At 41.2% G+C, this 20,249-nt stretch overlaps 2 protein-coding genes across 2 annotated transcripts in view; one reads left to right on the plus strand and one right to left on the minus strand.

The window, feature by feature from the left end:
• Positions 1 to 17,711, minus strand: part of LOC144637984 (adhesion G protein-coupled receptor L4-like) — a 35,856-nt gene extending 18,145 nt beyond the window's left edge. Inside the window, exons 1-3 of the mRNA XM_078497078.1 lie at positions 17,458 to 17,711; positions 6,704 to 6,745; positions 1,083 to 1,448 (exon numbers count right to left, since the gene is read on the minus strand). Of these exons, the coding sequence (XP_078353204.1) occupies positions 1,083 to 1,448; positions 6,704 to 6,745; positions 17,458 to 17,539 (490 nt within the window). The 5' untranslated portion in view covers positions 17,540 to 17,711. The remainder of the gene's footprint in view (positions 1 to 1,082; positions 1,449 to 6,703; positions 6,746 to 17,457) is intronic.
• Positions 1 to 20,249, plus strand: part of LOC144638030 (uncharacterized) — a 75,012-nt gene that overhangs the window by 20,730 nt on the left and 34,033 nt on the right. The gene's annotated exons all lie outside the window — the stretch shown is intronic.

A 20,249-nucleotide genomic window follows, 5' to 3' on the forward strand; every position in this document is an offset into this window, starting at 1 on the left:
AAAATCAACGCAGAGATTATTAATTTGTTAAATACAAGTGTATTCATAGCTTGTTAAACTGCTTTTCGGTCAAAGAGTATTTTTGAATCAGAAAAATAGGCTTAGCAAAGTTGCAAAGCTTCTATCAAGACTTTTCAAAACATTTAAGCTTATAGGGAATTGTTCGGGAAGCCGAAATCGATTTAAAAGTGTTAGGTTTTGTGGCATATTTGTGCTATATTTTAGTATGACTTCATTTACTTTTCTTGATTTTCTGCAGTGTAAATTAAGCTGAACATTTCTTGAGTACGGTTCATTTTAAGCGAAGTTATTTTATTCGGAATTAATGTTTGTCTTGCTTAATGCTTGACTCTTGCTTGTCGATCTGTCGGACTCGACATTGAAATCAAATCCGCGCGTATACAAACAAAGATTTTGTGACAGATTTTTCACGGTTTTTTAAATCCAAACAAACTTAAGTAGGAAAAAAATAAAAACGTTATTTACCGGCCTGCGACCTCGGGCCGTGCTCAAGACCTCGGGTACAGTTTTTCCCAATACGGACCTCCCGGCCGGCAAATAACATATATATATTTAGAATAAGTGCACCATTTGTTTGGAAAATACACAAAATATCTCTACACGCAATGCACTAAACTAAGATTGAAAGGTACAAGTAATACTCCATTGACCTTACAAATGCGAAAAAAAAAGTAAATTTCGTGAATCGTTATGCCAGAATAAACTACAATCGAAAATAAGCACGCAACAGGAGTTGCAATTAAAAAGTAATCGTAAAAAAAATCGTAAAAGTAATTGTTTCGAAATTCAAAATGAAAAAAGTTTGCTCATTTAATTTTGACCCTAATAACGCGCCATTAACGCTTTTTTTTTCCCTTTACATTGCCATCTCCGAAAATATTTTGCCATAAGAATCTTCGAGTACTTTTTATCTTGACTAACTTTCATTTCTGCGGGGCAAAGTTTGATTTTCGAGATCTCTCACAACAGCGGTTTTTTTTTGTGATAACTAAAGCTAACTTCTCCCTATACTGTTAATGTCACAAAAGATATTATTATTATTATTATTTTTCTTAACTTACCAGCTCCACCGTTACCACAATACCAACGATTGCACGAGTCCGTCTCCTCTAACTTGTACACGAAATAAGAAGTACAGTTCTTTACGTCAATTGTGCTATTCCAGTAACAGCAGCTGTTATTATCACTATAACAGACTTCGCGAGTCACCACATCTTCAGCGACTGATGGGTGTGTACCATTAAGCCAGCGGCAGCGCCTTTTGGAAACACACGTGTCCGCTATCCGATCCCCAGCAGCTCCTACGAAACGGTACCAACCTGTTGCCAGGTCCCAATTATCGCAACTCCAATTGTCGTTCGGCAATACGTATCCTTGAGCAAGGTCTGGTTCACTTAGGTTTTCGTAATTGTAGCAACCATCCAGCCCTTTAAGTAAAAACACATCAGTTAGCTATAGTCTTGACAAAATTACATTTCTTACTGTATATATGGGAGGCGCGGTGGCCTAATGGTTAGTGCGTTGGACTCCGGATCGAGCGGTCCGAGTTTGAGCCCCGGCCGGGGTCACTTGTGTTGTGTTCTTGGGCAAGACACTTTACTCTCATAGTGCCTCTCTCCACCCAGGTGTATAAATGGGTACTGGCGATATAATGCTGGGGGAACCCTGCAATGGACTAGCATCCCATTCAGGGGGGAGTAGAAATATTCCTAGCCGCTTAATGCTACGGAAACCGGGATAAGCTCCGGCTGTGTGGGCCGCTTGGCTCGTAGCTTCTCCTTGTATATATCGCAGCTCGTCTCCTTTGTGTTTAGACTTGCCACAAGCAACTCACTCTTGCTTGCTTTTTCAGGGTTTGAAGCTTATTATTTCTTGCAAACAAGTCAAATCACATGTGTTTTAATTTGTTTATCTTGACTAATTCAGATTTTGAGGAGCAAAGGACCCCTTGCTGGGAGACTGGCACTAACCAGTTGCATAAAACCATTTATTCACAATTCATCAGTTCATAAGTTGTCCAGAATTTTACTCGTCAAGATGGCGTCGAAAACCGTGATAAGACCCAGGATAAGGCCTATTTCACTGTTGCCCTCGACGGTTAACTTTTCGACCAATGTTCATTTTTTGGACATTTTTTAGCCTCGATCTCTGGCACTACCTTCAAATATACCAGCGCCTAAAGGGTTAGGCTAAATGGCGTGGGTGGGTGGGTCGTAGGTCGTGCGTCGTGGGTCGTGCGTCGTGCGTCGTGCGTCGTGCGTCGTGCTTCGTGCGCATGCGTCGTGCGTCGTGCATCGTTACAAATTCGCCCACGATTTAAAGGAGCATTCTCACCGATTTTTTAATTTTTGGATACTGTTTTTCTAATCAACAAAAACATATTTGTCTTTTATGTCTGACGCACCGTTTCGCTTCTTTCCCTCCATGTCTTCCGGACAAAACGATAAACGTGCGTCACAAAACGATAAACGTGCGCTAGAAACCATGACAGCTGCCATAAAGCTTTTAGACGGCCATTATGAAATCGCCCTGCCCTGGAAGATTGATTCACTTCCTTTACAGAATAATAGGTCGCAAGCAGAAAAGAGGCTTCAACCGCTAAAAGGACGTCTGCAAAGAGACGCAATCCTGAAAGGAAAATATACAGATTTTATGGACGACCTTCTTCGCAAGAATTACGCCGAAAAAGTGACTAGCGCAGACCTGTCCCTGAAGGACACATGGTACCTGCCTCATCATCCCTTCTTTCATTCGCAGAAACCGGAAAAAGTCAGAGTCGTATTCGACTGCTCGGCAAGGTACCGCGGAACTTCCCTCAACAACCAGCTGTTACAGGGGCCGGATCTGACCAACACCCTGGTCGGTGTTCTAACGAGATTCCGAGAAGATCCGGTTGCCCTTATGTCTGACATAGAAGCGATGTTCTACCAAGTTCGAGTCCGGCCAAGCGACCGCAACTACTTGCGATACCTTTGGTGGCCGGACGGCGATTTAGAAAAAGAGCCAGAAGAATATAAGATGTCAGTTCATCTGTTTGGCGGTGCTTCATCTCCTAGTTGCGCAAACTATGCCCTCAAGAAAACTGCTGAAGACAACAAGAAAGATTTCGATGAAATAACAATCGAAACCGTTAAGCGAAACTTCTGCCTTCGATCAGTGCCAGGAGATACGGAAGCTGTCCGCTTGGTAGGCCAACTTCGTGAGCTGCTCTCAAAGGGAGGCTTTCGACTTACTTAGTGGATATCCAACTCGAAGAAAGTAATTAACTCTGTTACCGAATCAGAGAGAGCACCATCAGTGAAGGATCTCAATTTCGACCACAATGCCGTGCTGACAGAAAGAGCTCTTGGCGTCCAGTGGAATGTCCTCGCAGATACGTTTAGTTTCAAAATCGCAAAACGAGAGAAACCCGCTACTCGAAGAGGAATTCTGTCGATAATTTGTTCAGTATACTATCCACTGGGGTTCGTATCTCCATACATGCTGCTGGCTAAAGCTATTCAACAAGATCTGTGCCTAAAGGGCCTCGGCTGGGATGACAAGGTCCCGGAATCAACGCAACGACAATGGGAGGCTTGGCTTAGCGACCTCCCTAAATTGGAACGGTTTGAAATACCGCGATGCTTCAAGCCACCAGAATTCGCAGCCGTACGACGTCGCGAATTACACCATTTCTCAGACGCATCCAGCCAAGGATATGGAGCTGTGTCCTACCTCCGCCAAACGGATGCTAATGGAAAAGTCCACTGCTCTCTGGTCATGGCAAAGTCGAGAGTAGCTCCACTGAAATCAGTAACGATTCCCAGAATGGAATTGTCCGCAGCAGTTCTAGCGACACGACTGGACCGTATGATCAAGCAAGAAGTTACCATGCCTATTGATAGTTCAACGTTTTGGACTGACAGCACCTGTGTTCTGCGCTACATAGAAAACAAGGACAAGAGGTTTCAGACCTTTGTCGCAAATCGCATCTCAGCTATTCTAGATCAGTCTACCGCAACACAGTGGAGGTACGTTGATACTTCACTTAACCCTGCCGACGAAGCGTCCAGAGGCATGACTGTCGACGCACTGCTAAGCAATGACCGCTGGACACAAGGACCAGATTTCCTAACCAAGTCAGAGGAATCATGGTCACAAAGACCTGCTGATTTGGGTAAGATCTCCGCTGACGATCCAGAGGTGAAGAAGACCGCCAAAACATTTGCAAACGAAGCAAGCAAGCAAATAGAAGATTATATGAGTAAGGTCTTCGAAAGGTTCTCCTCATGGACCCGTCTAAGAAAAATCGTGGCTTGGATTTTACGCTACAAGAACATTCTACGAAGGCAGGTTCAACGACGCAAGGAGAAAGTCACCCCACTGAGCGTATCCGAGATGCTCATGGAAAACGGCCTTATCCGAGTAGGAGGACGTCTTCACGATGCACCGATCAAGAGCGATGTTAAGCACCCCGTTATCCTTCCAAGAAAACATCACGTAGTTAATTTAATCATTAACTACTACCACCGGGCTTCTGGACACTCTGGAGTTGAATATACACTATCGCTGATCAGGCAGCAATTCTGGATCATCGGTGCTCGATCAAGTGTACGCAACATACTCAACACGTGCTTCGACTGCCGAAGACGTCAAGCACCAACTATGCAACAGAAAATGGCAAGTCTACCAGAGGATCGAGTAACACCTTCAAAGCCACCATTCACATACGTGGGAGTAGATTGTTTTGGTCCTTTTGTGATACGTCGCGGACGATCGACAGCTAAAAGATATGGGGTATTGTCACGTGTCTTACCCTCCGTGCAGTCCACATTGAAGTAGTTCATTCAATGGTACAGAGTCCTTCATCGACGCTCTTCGCCGCTTCATTTGCAGAAAAGGATGCCCGGAAGAAATTAGATCAGACAACGGAGGTAATTTCGTAAAAGGCGAAAAGGAGCTACGCGAAGCTGTTCGCTCGTGGAACCAAGCTCAGACTCACGAGTACCTGCTGCAAGACAACATCAAGTGGACATTCAACCCACCTGCTGCATCACATCACGGAGGAGTGTGGGAGAGATGCATAAGAACTGTACGGAAGGTCATGAAGGCGGTACTCAAGGAACAAGTCCTTAGTGATGAAGGTCTGAGCACACTGATGTGTGAAGTGCAATCAATTGTGAATGGGAGACCAATCACTAAGGTAACTGATGATACAAGGGATCTCAATGCCCTCATACCCAATCATCTGCTGCTACTCCGAGAGGGAACAACAATGCCACCTGGTGTATTCTCCAGAGAGGATAACTACGCCTGTCGCAGATGGCGCCAAGTGCAATATCTGAGTAACATCTTCTGGTCACGCTGGACCAAAGAGTACCTGCCATCCTTACAGCAACGCCAAAAGTGGAACAAGCCGCAACGTAACCTCGCAGTAAATGATATCGTGCTGCTTCTCGATGAGAACACGCCCCGCAGTTTCTGGCCATTAGGAAGAGTGCTGGAGGTCTACAGCAACCGCAAGGATGAACTTGTACGTTCAGCAAAGGTCAAAAAAAGGACGTCCGAGCTGGTGAGACATGTCGACAAGATTGTGCTCCTTGAAGCTGCAGAAATGACAAGCAAGGATTAAAGGAAACGATATCACAATGAACATTTAGTATGAACATTTACGGTTTAATAATCGATTAGAAATTAGAGTTAGCGTTTCAAACCTATTAGTTTATATATTTAGTAAAGACTTATCGCCTTTAAGGGGCCGGAATGTTAGTTTTGAAACGCCCCCAGTTCTTTCTTATTATTTTTTAAGGTATTTTCTAGTAATAATTATAGCTGTAATTTCCGTTACGTGCATGACGCTTTAGTTAGGAATTTGCGAATTCATGCTAACTCACGGCTAAATTCGCCTTTTAGGAAATGACTTTATCTAGTATACTCGTTTGTGCAACGCCCTAGGCAAAATCACGTAGCTGTGCGTTATAAAAACGACTCGCAATAACTTTAGTTGCTAGTTATTCCGCAACCGCTACGATCAGAGGATCAGTTACAGGCTACCTTTCTTGAAGACTTTGGTTTTCAGCTATCTTTGTGCGAGCCGTCACCAAATTCGAACCTACAATCACCTACTATTACTACTACTGCTACGTCTATTGCTACCATCGCTACTACGAACTTTGTTTCGTCGCTACTAGTTGTTACAAGTCTACAATCGTTATTTTTGGATCTGTTTTACAATAAGCTATCTCCTGTCATCACCGTCGCTACCTGTGTAATTCTTGAACTTTGAACTGTGATTAAATGTGTTTTTAATCATGCTATCAAGTGGAGTTCGAATCGTCTATCGTCTCGCACAGCGCTATTCCTGTAATTGTTTAGTTTTCTGAGTAATGCGCAACCTTGAAATCTTGGCACTTACACTGGCTTTGTTAAGCATCACACATTTTTAAGTAAATTTAAAATCCAGAGTTAGCTGGTAAATAGGCTTATACACCAGAAATCCACGGGGGAAAAATCCGCTGTTGTGAAATGGCATGTGAAACAACAAAAATAATGAATGTGATGTGTCAATTACGCACGAACCACGACGCACGACGCGTGACGCACGACCCACGACCCACGACCCACGACCCACGACCCACGTCAATTAGACAATCTCGCGCCTAAATGGGTTTATTTACTAAATATCTGTAGATTGTATATTTACCTGGTTCTGATGTGGTGGCTGCAGGTTGTAACTTGGCAGTTACTGAAAGTGATTATAGAGTTTGAATTAAACTCAAACAAAATTATAATATAGATAGGAGTCTACGCGCGCTCCGATTGGCTAAAAACATATGTTTTATCATGTTTTATTGTTTTTCGACAGCTTTCGAGTGCTTCGCGCATCAGGTTGACTGTTCGTTAGCTATAACCACTCTATCCAACAAGGGCGAATGGAATAATTGTTTTATACATTACTTTTTAAGGTGATTCCCTAGTATTGCATTGCGCATCCTTACTGCGCAGAATCTTACGCGTAATTAGCGGGCGCACATAAACAAAATGGCGGCTTTTATCTATGTGGCTTGGCTCGCGCGAGAGAGAAATCATCGTTTTCTCGTGAACGAGCCCGGTGACCTATAATTTTTTTTCTCTTAGTTCGAAAGTAGCGATAAAATTCTTTCTATAAAATGAATACAGATCAATTTCTATGGCAGAATAATAAATTATCACCGAAAACGTGTACTTTGCCAGTACTTGCAAAGGACATATAAAGAATTATATGGTAAATACAAGGTCTTCCTGCTCCTAAACAAATACGGTGACCCCCCTTTTTAATTTCAAAATTTAATTTCCCTTAAGGTAAACAACCAACTGGCAAAGTTTGGTTGGAAATCTATGAGCAGTTCTATTTCTAGGGAATAACCTTAAGTATAAATCCACTGGACATTTCATTTTGATGTAAACGAAGTGAGGCGGGAAAAGTTGTGACGCGGTGTTCACTTCTTGAGTTGAATGAAACTCGCAAGAAAAGCGAGCGAGAGAGTTTTCTTTCGAAGATTTTCTTCAATAATCTCCTCTTAAATCGTCTATTCATGCTGGAACTTGATTGTGACAACAGTTAAGGTTTATGGAAAGATCCGAGGCAAAACTTTTCTGGAAATTATACGCCTTGTTCAAGTCGAACGAAGCAAGGGACGGATGTCATCGAGACTACTATATTATGCTGAGACGAAATTGCACTCAGATTCGGTGAAGTTTATTGAAGTTCAAAAAACAAGATCAAGATTGAAAGGAAACAAACTTACCTGAAATGCTTAGCCTTATTTTACGTCGAACACTAAATGAAATTGTGTCTGTTTTCTGGTCTTCCCGTAAACTATTTTCTGCTTTTCATCTTCGTTTACTCGCTCTTGTTGTACATATTTTTAATTAAACTTTTCACTCGCGGTGTCTAAAATCTATATCATAAAGCAAATAAAGAAGCCTAAGCCATGTTTTATTCTGTCATAAAACACACCGGATGAAGAGACTATTGAACTGATTATTGACATTTTCGGACTTGTTTGTAAAAGCGTTACTGTCATGACTGTTGTAAAGCCCTAGGCGTGCCGCCGCGCGGGGACTGGAGACTTGTCAAGAATATTATTGGATGGACACAAAGATTGTGAATTAAAGAGGAGCTGCAGGAGGCTGATACATGGTTATTAGAATCACAAGCATTTGTAGAAGAACTTATTTGTAGAGCTGTTGAGTATCAGGAAGACAAGATAGTTTGTGGTGAATCTGAGTTAAGTGCTCCAAGTGCAGCCAGAAAATCTAAGCCGATAGATCAAAGCGATATTGCTTCAGTCACTAGTGTTGGTCATAAGAGTAGCAAAGCAAAAAGTAGCAAGCTAAGCAGGACAACGTCGTCCTTATCCAGAGAACGTGCAAGAGCAGCTGCAAGGAAGGCTGACCTTGCTACGTTAAAAGTGGAGCAGCTTAAGGAGAAAGTTCAGTTAGAGGCTAAAATTGCAGCCCAAAAAGCCCAACTCGATGCACAATTAACAATCAAAGAAGCAGAACAGGAAGCTGATAGGAAAGAAAAAGAGGCACTGCTTTTAAATGAAGAGATTGATGCAGATGATATTGAGGAACGTTTGAAAGATTTTGAAGATAATGCCTCAGTAGCAGAAGTCAGACATATCAAGAGTTAAGCCAACATCTCAAATGAAAAAAGAAGACTCCACTAAAAAGGATGCCAAGTTCATTACACAGAAAGTTAAGAAGTAGTTAGCCAGTGTAAACCCCAAAGAAGAACCGGATGAATTGAATGATCTTTCTTAGCAAACAGAGGAAAAAGAAATGGTTGTGGACTTAACGACTCCATGTCTCACAAGATCAGCATTGGTGTCCTCTCTTCCTAAACTTAACTTACTTGTATTCCATGGAGATCCCTGTGATTGGACAAACTGGTATGGAATGTTCAAAGCACTGGTACATGACCAGCGACTTTCCAAAACACAAAAGATGGTCTATCTTAAAACGTCAGTTAAGGGAACAGCAGAGAAAGCCATCGCTGGAATGTTCTTTGATTGGACAATGTATGACGAGGTGATTAAGGAGTTGACCAATCGGTTCGGAAATCCAGCACTCATCTCGAAGTCCTTAATTAACAAGCTTCTGGAAATGCCAGCACTCAAAGACGAGAACACTTCAAGTCTGAGGTCATTTGTTGACAACTTACACAACATTGTGAGGACATTGAAGACTTATGGTCATGAAGCAGACTTAAAAGCAGCAGCCAACATGGAGCAGGTTATGAGAAAACTACCTAGAGCAGTTTCTGAAAGGTTGAGCAGGAAAAAGCTTGAGCTGCAGCCGAAGGAAGTTGACCTCACAGATTTGGATAAGTGACTGGAAACAGAAGTCAAAGAGGTGGCAGTTGGTTGCTTCAATACCGAAGACGCTAAACAAGATGATGGGTGGTCCAAACCAAATTTAAACAGATCAAAGTGGTTTAAAAAACGAAAGGACCCTCCTAACAACACGTTCAAAACTTCAGGGGCCAAAACAGAGTGTCTCATCTGCAAGGGAGAGCACGTGGTTACACTGTGTGAAACTTGGAAGAAAGCGGCGATGAATGAGCGACGGGAATTGGCAAAGAAGTTTGGCTTATGCTTCCGCTGTCTTAAGAGGAATCACCGCATCGGTCGTTGTTCATTGAAAGGGACTTCGTGTATCAGTCTTTGGAGCGAATTCAGTTGTTACTGATAGTAAAACTGTGATTGTGCACCTTGAAAGTATCGACGAAACCTTACCCCAGAAATGCGAGCCGATGAACTGATGCGGAAGATGTGGGATGATGAGGCGGTGGGAATCACAGACCAAACCAAGCCTTTGACAGCAGAAGAAACGTTTGCTGCAAGAAAGGTGGCAGAGTTAAGATGTTATGTAAACGAACGGTATGAAGTGGCGATTCCATGAATTAATGATGAGCCACCGCTGTACTGCAACAAGAAGAATGCGGAAGACAGACTTTATTCTCTTGAAAAGCACCTTCAACGGAGGCCAGAAGTTGCAGCAAAATACTGCGAAGTGATGGAGTCGAATGTGGCCAAGAGGTAGATAAGAAAGTTGGAGCCGGGAGAAGTTGATGATGGGCCAAGTTGGTACCTTCCCCATTTCCCTGTTGCGAGGGAAGACAAAGAGACTACCAAAGTGAGAATAGTTTATGACTCAGTTGCAAGATATGAAGGAGTTAGCCTTAATGACACCATGTTGCCTGGACCAAAGCTGCAACAAGATGTTTTGATGTACTGCTGCGCTTTCGCAGAAACCCGGTGGCCCTGGTGGCAGATTTGACAGAGATGTATTCCCAAGTCATTATGGCAAAGCAAGACAGACGATAACACCGGTTCCTGTGGAGAGGATTAGATCTCACAAGACCTCCTGAGGTCTACGAAGCAATGAGATTGATGTTTGGTGACCGTGCTTCGCCGTACCTTGCACAGTACGTGGTTCGACAGCATGCAGAAGATAACAAAGATGAGCACTCGTAAGCAGTCGCTATCATACTCTTGCAGATGTACATGGATGACATCATGACATCGCTAGAGACGGATGATGAAGCAGTCAAGGCATGTGACCAGCTTATTGAGCTACTTGGCAAGGCCGGCTTCAAGATACGGCGATGGTGTAGTAACAACCCTAACGTGCTGGAAGATATTCCGTTAGAAGATCGCGTGGTCAATGTTAACATCGAAGAGTCTGAGTTGCCTTGCATGAAAGCCTTAGGAGTCCAGTGGAATGCTAAAACCGACACATTTGCCTTCAAGTTGAATCCACCAAAGGACACTGAGTACACGAAACGAGGATTCTTTAAGAAACGTGCAACGCTTTTAGACCCATTGCAAAAGTTAGCGCCATTTACGATCCGAGCAAGAATGGCTATGCAGGAAACGTGGTTGCTTGGATTGGGTTGGGATGATGAGTTCCCAGCAGAGTTAAGGAAGAAGTGTCAAGAGTGGTTTAGTCAGCTACCAGACCTCTCTGGGGTCCAGGTGCAAGGTGTTATCGCAAAGCGGATACGAGCATAATTCATGTATCAATTCACACGATGACGGATGCTTCACAATTGGCATATGCAGCAGTCAGTACGAGAACGGGAAAGTAACTGCGCGTTTTGTTGCAGCGAAAGCGAAAGTCGCACCTACGAAAGCACTCAGTATCCCTACATTAGAGCTTATGGCCGCAGTGTTAGGATTGAGACTGTCCAGAAAGGTATCAGAGTTGCTGCAGATTCCGTTCGAGAATTGCAGGTTATGGACAGACAGTGAAGATGTTGTTTGTTGGGTTCAGGGTCAGTCGAGGAGGTACAAAACCTTTGTTGCGAATAGGGTATCAGAGATTCATCAGAGATCAAATCCCAGACAGTGGCGGCATGTCCCGACGGACATGAACTGTGCTGATGATGCCACGCGAGGGCTGCATGCGAAGGAACTGACAATGACTCATCGTTGGTTCAGTGGGCCCGAGTTCTTGTATGAAGAGGAAGATGCTTGGCCTCAAAGGAAACGTGTCAAACAGGAAGACCGTTCTGACGATTGTCTGGCAGAGATAACAAAACCAAAGATGACCTTTGCTACAGATGCTTCACAGCCATGAATGGATCCGCTGAGGTACTCTAGCTGGACCAGATTGACAAGGGTCACAGCATGGGTGATACGATTTTGTGGCAAATTAATAGCCAAGGTAAAGAAAGTAGAGAAACCGTTAGGAGATGAAGTCTGCATAGAAGCTACACTGACTCCAGCTGAACTGGACAGGGCTGGAAAACTCTGGGTTAGGCAAGCACAGATGGACAGATTCCCAAAGGAAATACAAGAATTGAAGAGTGGGGAAAAAGTCAGTAGGCAGAGCCATTTGCAGGCACTGACCCCAGTAATTGATGAGCCAGGCATTTTGCGAGTAGGAGGGCGACTTACCAGAGCGGAACTTCCTTATGACGCTGCCCATCCTATGATTCTCCCCAAGAAACATCACATCACTCGACTAATTGTAGCAGATGTCCATACTCGCTGTCACCATGCTGGAGTGAATCACGTACTGGCACAAGTGCGACACCGTTACTGGATCCTAGATGGTCGACAGGAAGTGAAGAATTTGGACAGAGAGTGCAAGACGTGTGAGAGAAGACGGGCGAAGCCAGCAGTACAGACTATGGCACCCTTCCCGGAGTCTGAGAGCGTTTGCGAAAACTTGTGTTGATGATGCCGGACCTTTCACTACCAAGATAACACGAAGAGTATCTGCCAAGAGATACTTGTGCCTGTTTACATGTTCTGCTACCAGAGCAGTACACTTAGAGATGGCCTATTCACTTAGTACCACGGACTTCCTTAATGCGTTCAGTCGTATGGTGGCCACAAGAGGAAGACCAGACGAAGTTACAAGCGACAATAGAACTAACTTCGTGGGTGCTGATGGGGAACTGAAAGAACTTATTCAGTCAGGTGACAAGGATAACATCGTGGATGATTTTGCCAACAAAGGAATAAAGTGGAATTGGAACCCACCTCTAGGTTCACACTTCGGAGGAGTGTTTGAGTCGCTGTTTAAGGTAGCCAAGAAATCCCTGAAGGCGATAGTTGGAAATGCGGGGCTGAACGATGACGAACTTCAAACCGCGTTTAAAGAAGTAGAAGCGCTGATGAACTCCAGACCACTTGGTTATGAGGAAGCAGACCCACGTGATGAACCTGTGTTGACGCCAAGCCATTTCCTGATCGGACAGTTAGGGGAACAGTTAGCTCCTCGAGTGACAAATGAGATAGCATTCAACCCAAGAAGGCGGTGGAGACTGGTCCAGAATCTGGTTAAGACATTCTGGAAGCGGTAGAGAGAGGATTTTCTAGCAACGCTGAACACTCGGAAGAAGTGGAGAGAGGCGAAAGATAACTTGCGTGTTGGAGATGTAGTACTGGTCGTTGACCAAAATGCACCACGCGGACAGTGGCACCTAGGACGGATAGATGAAGTGTTTCCAAAACAGGACGGACGCGTGCGGGTGGTCCAAGTTAGTACAAGAGGGAGCAAGTATATTCGCCCGATAACCCGATTGTGTCCATTGAACGTCTCCGAGCAAATGAAGCTGAAGTAGATAGAAGAGCTGAAGAACCCGGAGTCGCTTTTCGGGGGGGGGGGGGGGTGCAGGATGGAGAGACGATTGAACTGATTATTGACATTTTCGGGCTTGTTTGTAAAAGCGTTACTGTCATGACTGTTGGAAAGCCCTAGGCGCGCCGCCGCGCGAGGACTGGAGACTTGTCAAGAATATTACTTTTAAGTGGATGGACAAAAAGATTGTGAGTAAAAGAAAAGCACATGCAATGGCTTTGTTTTGTTTTTTGGCGTTTTCCTAAACCGAAAGAATATCCACCGGGCATTTGAGAACACTCGAGAAATGTAGAAAACATTCGCCTGCGGCTCCTGTTTTCTACATTTCCCTCGTGTTCTCAAATGCCCGTCGTGTTTTATGACAGCATAAAACATGACTTAGGCTTCTTTATTTGTTAAATAAGATTGATTTTACTCAGTTTTATCGCTACTTTTATTCCAAAGACTAATTACCGTAATTTCTTACATCCTTGAGATATTAAAAAAATAAAATAAACGTTCTCTGACTAATAATAAATAATATCAACAGCATATATTTACAAAAATACTTAAAACTATAAGAGAGTGTAATAAAAATATGTGTTGATGAGCTGTTCTATTAATTTTAATTGAAGAAGAATAGTGGCCATATTTGTTGTGTTCTAAGATAATAGAAACAATACTGTGCAAAAGAATGCAAACAAAATTTTCCAATATTGTGCTTTGTTCAAGCGAATTGTTTAAAAACGAAAACCTAGCCCAATAAAGATTACGACTGAAATCTCAGTAATAAACTGTTTTTAGTGTGAATATTATATATTTCACTGCAAAGATGATCGCCCTGCAGTTGCCTCTCAACAAAGTTTCTTATTGTATTTCAGACGTCTCTACTTCCGTTGAGATGATTAATGAATACACTAATTAAGCGGCACTATGAAAAAGTTTAACACTGTTGTTAACTAACAAGGTATTGTAAATGAAATGGTCGAGGAGATCATATTTAAAAAGAAGTTAAAATTCTGGCGGCCCTTTCAAAGCGCAGACGATCGATCGCGATAGCAGCTAAAGTCAACTACCTCGATGTAATTATACTGTTTAATTCTTTTACTGTAATTTCTTGTGAACATTCTTGTGAATCCGTTTCAAAACGGGTCTACATGCAAAACCATTCATAGGAAAATGTGTTTCACCTTTTAGTCCATTTTCATGCAAATGAAACTCATCATCATTTGAATAGTTTCGCACCAAGACTCGTTTTGAAAAGGCGGCGTTGGGTTACTCGAAGATGGACTATTAAACGCATTTTAACACAGCCGGTTAGTGAAAAGATCAGCATAATGTCTCTAAATAGCTATCCTTCCCCAAATTTATGCTGACCAGTGTAGAATAACGTCGAATACTTAAGCAAACCAACATGTTTACCTGTTTTTTATTATTATTATTTGTTTTGTTCTAGTTAGCTAGTGTTCTGTTCAGTATCAATTAAAAATGGCTTTAAAACCTGCAGGGCAAAAATAAGATATTCAAATGCAAAAAATGAGGTCACTTTTCAAAGCGAGAATATGTCCTGTGTATAGTCATGTCTAAACGTCCTGACGAACTCATTTTCGATCATAATTATCAAGAAAAATGATAAATATATACAGAAATAGTCAGCCCATGTACAGAAACAGTCAGCCCATGCAACGATAAGAGCCACAGTTCTCTAAGAAGACTCAATTTAAAATTGTTTGTATGGGAATGAAACAACTTTGCTTTAGGAGGAACAAAATTAAATTCGAACGTTTTATGAATAAAATTGACTTACATTGTTGTTGTGTCGTGTTCGCTGTTGTTTGCCAACTCCTTGGACCAAATTGAAGTGATTTTAGCGAGTTTTTGATTTGCGAAAATTTAGAACAAGTGTACTTTATCAAATATTCCCAATGCTGGGAAAAGGCATCTCATTCAAAGCTCAATATCTTCCATGAAATTTGTCAAATCGCTAAAGAATTTAAACAATGGATTGTTTAGCAACTTTTTTTGTCGAAATCCCGCTCACGTCCACCGGATTGCGAAGGAAAAATGATGAACACGGAAGCTTGTGAAAATTTTCCTTTCAGATCCAAAGTTTCAAGTGGTTTGTGGCCTGTGTTTTCAAAGTGTCCATATTTGATGTTCCAAAATAATAAAAATATATTGCATACAATACTGTACCAAACTTAATGATAGCGAAATTTGTAGAATATCGTTCTCTGTTGTAGCAAATTGGCAGCACAATTTCGAACGAACTTTCGATTGCAATTACGATGGAGTTCCACCTAAGAAAGGATAATTCGTTGAAATATCGATCGATATTTCACTCAGCAAAATGAAAAAGTCAGTCTAGCGAAAAACTGGCAACACAAATGACGCCGCAACGACACGAAAAGTGAGCGACCTTTTCTGAGAACTTTAGGAATTTTTAGTAATCACTTGTCATAATCGTTTTCGCTCTCATATAATTGGTTAACCTCTATAAAACAACATTTTTAAATTCAAACGCAAAAAATGAAGTCGCTTTCCAAATGCGAGAACACTTACGATAAGACCTTTTTGAAGTCATGTCTAAAGGGCCTGACAGGCTGGTTTTAGGTCATAATAGCCCAATTTCGATATATTAAAATTCAGCCCAAAACAATAAACCTCAGGACGAGGCTCCGGGGACTAAACTATAGAGTTTGTGGGGTTTATTCCCCGGAGCCTCGTTGTGATGTCTAATTGTTTTAGGCTGAATTTTAAAATATCGAAATTGGGCTATTATCAGGAAAATGTCAGAAATTCTAGAACATATTTGCACAAAAGATTTGTTAACAGGTAAGTTGTCAAGTTTATTGTGCTTATTTGACTTTGGTAGCATTTACGACAACGTGTCAAAACATGAAGATATTTATTTCAACGAATTTTAAAACGTTTGGTAAAGGAAATTATTAAACTTACTGCTCAGCCATTTTTAACTAACTCGGTGTTTTTAATTACAGTAAAAATATAAATTACAACAAAAATTCAAACGCAAGCGACTGGTATATCGATCTTTAGAAAGTGGAGACAGAGGTTTTAGTCAAAACCGATCTGATAAAAGACAACTGGTCCCACACAGTTGACGTCAGGAAAACAGTTATAACTTAAACCATATTTCTAACCACTATTCCTTGTTATTTATTATAATATCAACTTTTTGCAACAGGAATGAGTTGTATTTTACTTTCTTATGAGTGTGTTTGCATTTCAATTAAGCTGAATTCTAATAACCACTGAGTTTTAATCAACTGTGAATATTTTACATTGTTAGCTTTTCAAACGTCTGAGACTTCCGTTGAGATATTTAACAAATATACGAAGCAGCACTTTAAAGAAGTTATGTTTACTTACACATTACTGTAAATTAAAAAGTTAAAAGCATATTTCAACTCGGTGTTCAACGATGAGATGCACATAATGTCTCTGAACTGTTCTGTTCTCGCCTTTTTTGAAAGTTGGACTCAGGTGACCAAGGGAATATTTTGTCACCTGCTTGGCAACCACGAGATAACAGTTCGACAATATTTGAATTTTTTCACCTCCACGCGATATAGAATGAGAACTTTTTTACAGATAAAGATCGAAAAAAGGTTTTCATTTTCTACTAATTTTTGAAACATGGTTTGTCTTAGTTTGTTTTCTGAATGAAAACAAAATTGTAGCGGCAACCCAAACAACCAGCAGTTGCAGCTGTTGAAAACTAAATGCAGAGCACACTCTTAGTAGAGCGGCAATGAGCGCCTAAATTGGAATGGTAGGGAAACGTTGGCTTCTTATAAAAGTGGTGTTTAGAATACGCGTCACTAGAAAAAGATGTTTAATTTTCGTCATTTTGGATGGGGAATAAAAAAAATATAAGCAGTTGGAGTTGATTCGCATGGTGAGTCGACAGACAACCTGAAATCATTATATCAAGTGCTGTTTTTATCTGGTTTGACCATTGCAGACAAATTTAACAAATTTTTAGTACCTAATAGAAAGAAAGAATTATTTAATAACAAATAAGTTTGATAAAGACAAATTTTCACAGCGCAATAATATCTCCATTTTCGACCGCGCTTTACATATATGAAATAAAGGCGAACAAAAACTAACAGCCTAATAGATGGAAAACTGCAGACGAATAAAGGTAAGTTAGAACTATAAAACTTGATCAAGCATACAAAATGGCAATTGAAACTAAGGGATATTTAACTTTTGAATGCCGCAAGTGATCTTCAGCTATCATAAATCCGCTTTCGCAGCTTTGATCTACACTTATTTCTTCCATGCAATAAAGGAAACAAACGTTATACTCACTCAACATAATGATCGCTAAGAAGGTTCCGCTCCTCATTTTAAAATTGTTTATCGTTATCCTGTATAACAATCCTCCCAGCATCACATTAAAAAATGAACGTTATGTATCGGATGTTGATCTGTTCAAAGCTTTCTCTCCCGTATCGTCGGAGAAGTTTGTAAGATTTTTTTTCCTGGTGCGCGCAAAGATGACTATGTAGAAGATAGTTGTTTTATATTTTTAAACGCAATGTCAACCTGTCTTGTAATTAATTCTACAGATCATATTAATGAGACAGATGACTGTCGAGGTCTAACTATTTTCCAATAAATGGTTTTGTTTGACAGGCAGAAGGAGAGTGGGCCCCTGTTTTGCATCAAGTCCTGACACGACTTTACAAACTAAAAAAACAGGTGCTACAACTTAGTAGTCACGAAGCAAATAAAATGATAATCAAGTAATGAATGGACATAACAATCGTTTCACCCGTTCACACGCATCCGTGTTTCTATTTGAAAACGGGTATTTTTTATGCTGATTGGCCTTGAATGATTCTCCAACCCAGATCACTTGATTTGGAGTCCAGCGCACTTCTAAGGGACGGACCATTAGAAAAGTGATGGGGGGGTGGGGGAAAAACCAAAAAAAAAATCATGCAAGCCAAAATGGCAAGAAGAAAAAAATCGTGCAAAGGAGAAGGCAAAGAAAAAAATTTGTGCAGAATGAAAGGTCCTATTAATACCTGAAAATACCTGCCATCATTTAACACTTGATGAGATCTATTTTTTGACGAAATATATGGTAGAGAACGCTGAAAATAGCATTTCCGAGCCTAGAAATTTCAAAATTTTCTGGGGGAGCATGCCCCCACACCCTCCTAGATGGATTGTGATCACAACATTCCTTTAGCTCGTCTCTCTCTAGCCTGCGTAGATTGCTTACTAGTTAACTCATTTCTCAAACAGATTGCAAACATGAATGGTACGATATACAGTGGTCTTAGTTTATGTTGTAAATTCCGGTCAAATAGGATTTCTGCAGTAATTATTTATGAATTTCTATGATACGTATTGTTTTAGTTTTTGCATATGTTTATGTCTAAGTTTTCCCACGGACTTTACACAGAAATATATGAAAAACACAAATCTATTATAGGAAGTGATCGAGAAATTCATCCTGCTTTGGTGTGTTAAGAAGCGAAAGAAGATGTGTAAGAAACTATATATAGAATTATAGTGTCCATTAGGGACAATTATGGTGGCGTATGATTGGGATCGCACTTTAAAAGCTGATATCAATTCAAAAACCTCTAATCCATTACAGACAATCAAACAGACTTTTTTTTCTTATTAACTATTTTTTGTAGAAAGGGTTAGATCATGTAATTTCCAACCCTCGCCCAGGGGTGGGTGTTTTGGGCTAGAAGGAAGGGGTGGGTCTCCACTTTTTCCAATTGAACCGCCCTTTGACCACCCCCCCCCCTCGGTACTTATTGACAGTCCCTAAAGGATGAAGTCAATGAACACCAGCATTTTAAAAAAAAAAATAATCAACAAAGCAACATATGTCAAAAAAATGGTATAAAGTAACAAAACATGGCATTTGTCTGAAGAAAAAAACATTTGTCTAAAAAAAAAATTAGAGCAGAGGGTTTCACCCGAAAAAACAATTCCTGCATAAGAAATGGACAGAAAAAAAATTCGTGCAAGCCGAAAATTCCCCACACCCCCCCCCCCCCCTATCACTTTTCTAATGGTCCGTCCCTAACCATTAAGGGTGTAACACCCACCTAAGTATAGTTCGGTAATCAGGACTCAGTGTACCCCTAGACTGCTCCTTGACAAGATGGTGATCCCTAGATCGTTTCTTTTTCACTAACGGCTTTCCTCAGCGCATAATTAAGCGTGACAATAACAAGGGTTGGTGTAAAGGTATCTCCATAGGCGTACGAGGCGGGGGGGCGAGGGGGGCTGCAGCCCCCCCAGCGCCGAAATTTTTCGGGCAAAATGCTCAGAATTCGGGCAATAAGCCAGAGAAAAAAGTGAAAATAAGCCGACAAATCTCAAAGTTATGTTCAAAACGAATTACATCAGCAGAAAAGTATTGAAAATATACCAAACTTTGTGGTTCAGAAGTCTAAATTTCTCGAAAATTATGCCTGACCCCTCAGTTTTATTCAGTTGTAAAGTGGGAAATTGGCGAGGGCGACCAGAAGTTAGGATTTTCCATAGCTTGAGAGTTTGCGCATGGTGGATCCAGTGTAAGACTTTGAAACAAAGCTGTTACAGATGTGCTGAAGCTAATGCTCTGATAATGCTTTTGACCCAAACGTTTAGTTAGTTCTAATGGCTAGCTTAAAACTTTCAACGAAATGTTTTAACCCATTTACGCCTGAATGTTTCAACCACTTTTCTATAACTTTAAAGTAGGCGAAAACAATGTAAATTGGCTCCCCAAAAATACTTTAATTTTTTTCTGAACTAAAGTGAAAAAATAAAATATTTCCGAAGAAAAAGGATTCAGTGCATTGGGGGAGGGAAGATGAGAGACGCTGGGGACGAGGTTGTGCATTGACATCTACGGAAAACGCCACGAAATTAATTAGAGAACTTTAAGAAGGCAGGGTGCACAACTATTTCAATGCACGTTTTGTTGTTCATTCTATATGCCTCTCTAATTCGCTTTCAACGCATGTCATTTTTTTTCGGGCAATAAGGTGTCCGCCCCCCCAGGTCCGAAGGTGCCCGTACGCCTATGGGTATCTCAAATACTTCTAATATGTCTTTTAAAAGTTAAAATGTCAATTGCGCGT

Source organism: Oculina patagonica, chromosome 14 (assembly GCF_052425735.1).
Source record: "Oculina patagonica isolate OP01 chromosome 14, crgOcupat, whole genome shotgun sequence".
Taxonomy (NCBI): Eukaryota; Metazoa; Cnidaria; class Anthozoa; order Scleractinia; family Oculinidae; genus Oculina; species Oculina patagonica.